The sequence below is a fragment of the Dipteris shenzhenensis genome, chromosome 30, assembly GCF_047967505.1.
Source record: "Dipteris shenzhenensis isolate YYH24624 ecotype China chromosome 30, Dip_SZ_1.0, whole genome shotgun sequence".
In the NCBI taxonomy this organism is placed as follows: domain Eukaryota; kingdom Viridiplantae; phylum Streptophyta; class Polypodiopsida; order Gleicheniales; family Dipteridaceae; genus Dipteris; species Dipteris shenzhenensis.
The window spans coordinates 25,717,446-25,722,147 of record NC_141625.1 but is presented as its reverse complement, the minus strand read 5'-3'; the positions used below and the strand labels follow the sequence as shown (position 1 = coordinate 25,722,147).

Genomic DNA, 4,702 nt, shown 5'->3' with positions numbered 1-4,702 from the left:
GCCATGATTCCTCACGAGACACCCATTTTGCTGGCATTTACCTTTCTCTTCAAGGAGGGGGCCCTCCCAAAAAAAAACAAAGTCTACTCTTAGACAAAATTGGTTTTTACAGGTCAAAATCCATCACAACTTGTAGTTTGTCAGTTTTGTAGACTACAATGCTTTAATACGAACCCCCAGCTTTATAGACTACAATGCTTTAAAATGTTGCCCTCAAAGTAGAGGCTAGGCAAAATTTGATGGAATTACTGGGGTTGAAATTACATTAAATGTAGATTTTCTTCTTTTTATAAACTAACACACCCACCCGCTCACACACCCTATTTGAGGTTATCTAGGGGAACCCGCCCTACCTCTACCCCGCGTGGGGATCGAACGAGGGCCGCTGCGCAAGTAGGGAGGCAGCCCTAGAACGTAGAGTTTCTTAAGAAATCATTTCCAATTTCTATTCTCTCATTTAATGTAGAAATTGGAAAAATGTAGATTCTCTTGATCTCAGTCGGTGTGTAACCGGGGGTAACCCGCCCACCTTTGGCGGTGTCTAAACGGCCTTAAGCGATTATGTCCAATTTCTATTCTGGCTGCAGAAGAGAGGTTCAGGGAATTAGCATTCTATTGCGCTACCTCAAATTCCGCCAGCTCTACCAAATCAGCTCTCGAAGCAGCAGAAGTGAAAGCCTCCCGTCAGACTCGAGAGCACCCTAACAAGACTCTGAACGATTGGCATTTTCCCGAAAGCCCACTGTTAATGCGTTCCACTGTCCACACAACAGTGCGAGGGGTTGGGTGAGTTGCGTGAAAAATATGTGGACGGAAACATACGAGCAACACACCGTTGCAGCTTCCATTTCCCGGAACACCGTTCTGGCAATAACTCCAGATGCATGGATGTATTCCTCTTCTGCGTTCAACAGCATGGGACATGACCCATCTTTCGATCGGGCTGCTATCGTGTGAGAGAAGGCAAATACACATGGTGGGATGTTCCCAGGATAGGACGGAAGCAAAGAAGCATCAGGACAAGGTCCTGGGCTCGGTGAAGTTCAATGGGACCACGATTGCAGAAGAATTAGAAACTAGCAAGGCATGTACACACATCTTAGTTGGAAACCCTCCTAGTGGCCTTGTAAGGAATCAAGATAGCTGTCCTAAAAGCTTGAATGAAGAGATCTGCGGTCAGCTGGGACCAGAGACAGATGCTACTACATATGCCTCACTTTTGAGGTTTTGCACCACTGCAAAGGCATTGTGTGAAGGTCAACATGTGCATGAGCACATGACCAGGCGTGGGTATACGGGCAACCGATTTCTGAGTAACCTTCTTGTCCAAATGTACAGCAAGTGTGGGAGCCTTGAATATGCTCGCGCTGTGTTTGACAACACAGCCTATCGCAATTTGTACTCTTGGACTATTATGATTGCTGCGTATGCTCAGAATGGGCATGGTAAGGAGGCTCTACAACTGTTTGGTCGTATGAAGATTGAAGGCTTTGAACCAGACAAGATCACTTTCATCTGCATTTTGGATGCGTGTGCAAGTGTGTCAGCCTTAGAACAGGGTCGAGAGATCCATGCTACTATTGCTGGCACTGGATGGAGGTCAGATATTGTTGTGGGTAATGCCCTTGTCAATGTGTATGGCAAATGCAGGAGTCTCAATGACTCCAGGGCTGTGTTTGCAGAGATGCCATTGCGGGATGTCGTCACCTGGAGTTCCATTATCCTAGCATGTGCCCAGAATGGGCAAAATGAAGAGGCCCTGGAACTATTTTGCCAAATGCATGTTGAATGCCTCAAGCCGAACAAGATCACCTTCATCTGTGTTTTGGATGCATGTGCCAATGTAGCAGCCCTAGGAGAGGGTCGAGAGATTCATGCTACTATTGTTTGCAACGAATGGGAGTCTGATGTTGTCATTGGAACAGCCCTCATCAATATGTACAGCAAGTGTGGGAGCCTGGATGATTCAAGGGCCGTGTTTTCAGTGATGCATTTGTGTAATATGGTTGCCTTCAGTGCCATGATTGCAGCATGTGCCCAGAATGGGTATGGCAAGGAGGCCCTACGACTGTATGATCAAATGCAATCCCAAGGCATGCAGCCAGACAAGATCACCTTCATGTGCATTTTGGATGCGTGTGCCAGTGTGGCAGCCCTAGAAGAAGGTCGAGAGATCCATGCGAGTGTTATTGGCATTGGGTGGGAAAGGGATGATGTTGTGGGGAGAGCCCTTATTAATCTGTATGGCAAGTGCGGGAGCCTGGAGGATTCAAGGGCTGTGTTTGGACAGATGCCATTGTGGGATGTGGTCTTGTTCAGTTCCATGGTTGCTGCATGTGCCCACAATGCACATTGCAAGATTGCTCTCCAACTGCTCTATGAAATGCAGGTCAAATGCATAAAGCCAAACGTAAGCACGTTGGTCTGTGTTTTGAATGCATGTGCGAGTGTTGCAGCCCTAGAGCAGGGTCAAGAGATCCACGCAACTATTGTTGGCAACGCATTGGAGTCAGACACTGTTGTGGGGAATGCCCTTATCAATATGTACGGCAAGTGTGGGAGCGTGGATGATTCTAGGGCTGTGTTTGCAGAGATGCCAATGCAGAACGTAGTCTCCTTCAGTGCCATGATGGCAGTGTTCGCCCAGAATGGTTATGGCATGGAGGCCTTACAACTGTATGGTAAAATGCAGGCTGCAGGTATCAAGCCAGACAAGATCTCGTTGCTCTGTATTATGAATGTGTGTACTGATGTGGCAGCCCTAGAAGAGGGTCTAGAGGTCCATGCTGCTATTGTTGGCAATGGATGGGAATCAGACATTGTCGTTGGGACAACCCTTGTCAGTTTCTATGGCAAGTGCAGGAGCGTGGATAACTCAAGGGCTGTGTTTGCACAGATGCCGCTGCAGGACATGGTCTCCTGGAACGCCATGCTTGCAGTATGTGCCCAGAACGGGCATGGCAAAGAGGTCATACATCTGGCTGGTCAAATACAGGCCGAAGGCATCAAGCCAGGCAAGATCACCTTTCTTTGCATTTTGGATGCATGTGCCAGTGTGACAGCTATAGAAGAGGGTTTAGAAATCCACACCACGATTATTGGCAAAGGATGGGAGTCAGACATTGTTGTGGGGAATGCTCTTGTCAATATGTATGGCAAGTGCAGTAGCCTGGATGATGCAGATGCTGTGTTTGAAGACATGCCACTGAGAGACGTTGTCTCTTGGAACACTGTGATTTCAGTATATGCTCAGAATGGGCACAGCACAAAAGCCCTACAAATGTTTGATCAAATGCAGGCCAAAGGCATCAACACAGATAAAATCACTTTCATCTCCATTTCAGATGCCCTTGGCAGCGTGGGAGCCCTAGAAGAGGGTCGAGATATACATGCTAATGTTATTGGCAACAGCTGGGAATCTGACATTCTTGTGGGGAACTCCCTCGTAAACATGTACGGCAAATGTGGGAACTTGGATGATTCAAGGGCTGTATTTGTAGAGATGCCACTGCGCGATGTGGTCTCATGGAATGCCATGATTGCAGCATGTGCCCAGAATGGGGATGGCAACGATGCATTACAACTGTTTGGTCAAATGCAGGCTGAAGGCTTGAAGCCAGACAAGATAACCTTCATATGTGTTCTCACTGCATGCAATCATACAGGCCTGGTTGCTGATGGGACACAATACTTGGCATCCATGCACATAAACCATGGTGTAACCCCCTCAGTGGAGCATTATGTGTGCATAATTGATCTTCTTGGTCGACGAGGACAATTGGAAGAGGCAGAGGATTTGATCATCAGCATGCCATTTAAACAGGTCAGCTCAGCTTGGTTGAGCTTGCTTTCATCATGCAGAATTCACAGTGATGTGGAACGAGCTGCACGTGCTGCAAATCTTGTATCTGAGTTAGATGCAAGCAATGCTTCACCGTGTGCCTTACTAGAAAACATCAGTGGTAATGTAGCCAGGTCAGTAATGTAGTAAGGATGAGAAAGGAGTCGCCTGTGGCAGGGCACGGGTGGCGGTGTGCTTGCCACATGTTGGCAGGGCAGATTGAGCATCAACAACAAGCATCATGTGGCATATTGTACCAGCAGCAGATGTGGCTGTGAATCACAATTGCACAGGGGCGAATAGTGGCGTGTTATCTGGAAAGCTGGTAGACAAAGCTAGTAGCATCTACAGGGTGCTTAGACCAGACAGAGCCCATGCGTCTGGACCAACGTGGCGGCAGTATGGTAAGTAGCTTATAGAGCAGTTGCTTAGAACCAATGGGTGGCTGGCAAAGAGCGAGCGAAGATCAGCAATAGATGGCATGGCGGTGGCAGTTCTTGTGTGCATAGTCAATGCATGACACTGATACTTTCAAGGGGAATATGAAGTGTCAACACATGACACTTGATCCTTCAAAGGAGAATATACACTCCTTTTGAATTGGTGAACCCCCTTCGTATTGGACCACCTTCGGGTTCTAAATAGTGTTGAGGGGTTAGGGAGAGTGGGAAAAGAGGGGAGTGCATGTATGGGAAAGAACCCCCTTCGTATTGGACCACCTTCGGGTTCTAAATAGTGTTGAGGGGTTAGGGAGAGTGGGAGTTGAGTGCATGTATGGGAAAGAACTCACTGTAAACCATTGAATTAGGTTGAGAAAAGAAAAGGAATGCATGAGCCTTTCGTGTTAGGTCCCATTAGCTG

The 4,702-nt window shown here is 47.5% G+C and overlaps 1 protein-coding gene and 1 pseudogene across 1 annotated transcript; both read left to right on the top strand.

Annotated features, from left to right (window-relative positions):
• The first annotated feature begins 973 nt into the window (after positions 1 to 973).
• Positions 974 to 2,402, top strand: LOC147881890 (pentatricopeptide repeat-containing protein At2g13600-like). The gene is made up of 2 exons (XM_087401468.1): positions 974 to 2,250; positions 2,390 to 2,402. The coding sequence occupies exons 1-2, from the start codon at positions 974 to 976 to the stop codon at positions 2,400 to 2,402; spliced, it is 1,290 nt and encodes a 429-aa protein (XP_087257594.1).
• A 140-nt stretch (positions 2,403 to 2,542) lies between these two features.
• On the top strand, positions 2,543 to 3,988 carry LOC147881889 (pentatricopeptide repeat-containing protein At5g27110 pseudogene; annotated as a pseudogene).
• Positions 3,989 to 4,702: the final 714 nt, after the last annotated feature.

What these genes read in the sequence shown, in the direction of transcription:
- LOC147881890 (XM_087401468.1), top strand. Translation starts at nt 974, where the DNA reads ATGGTGGGATGTTCCCAGGATAGGACGGAAGCAAAGAAGCATCAGGAC.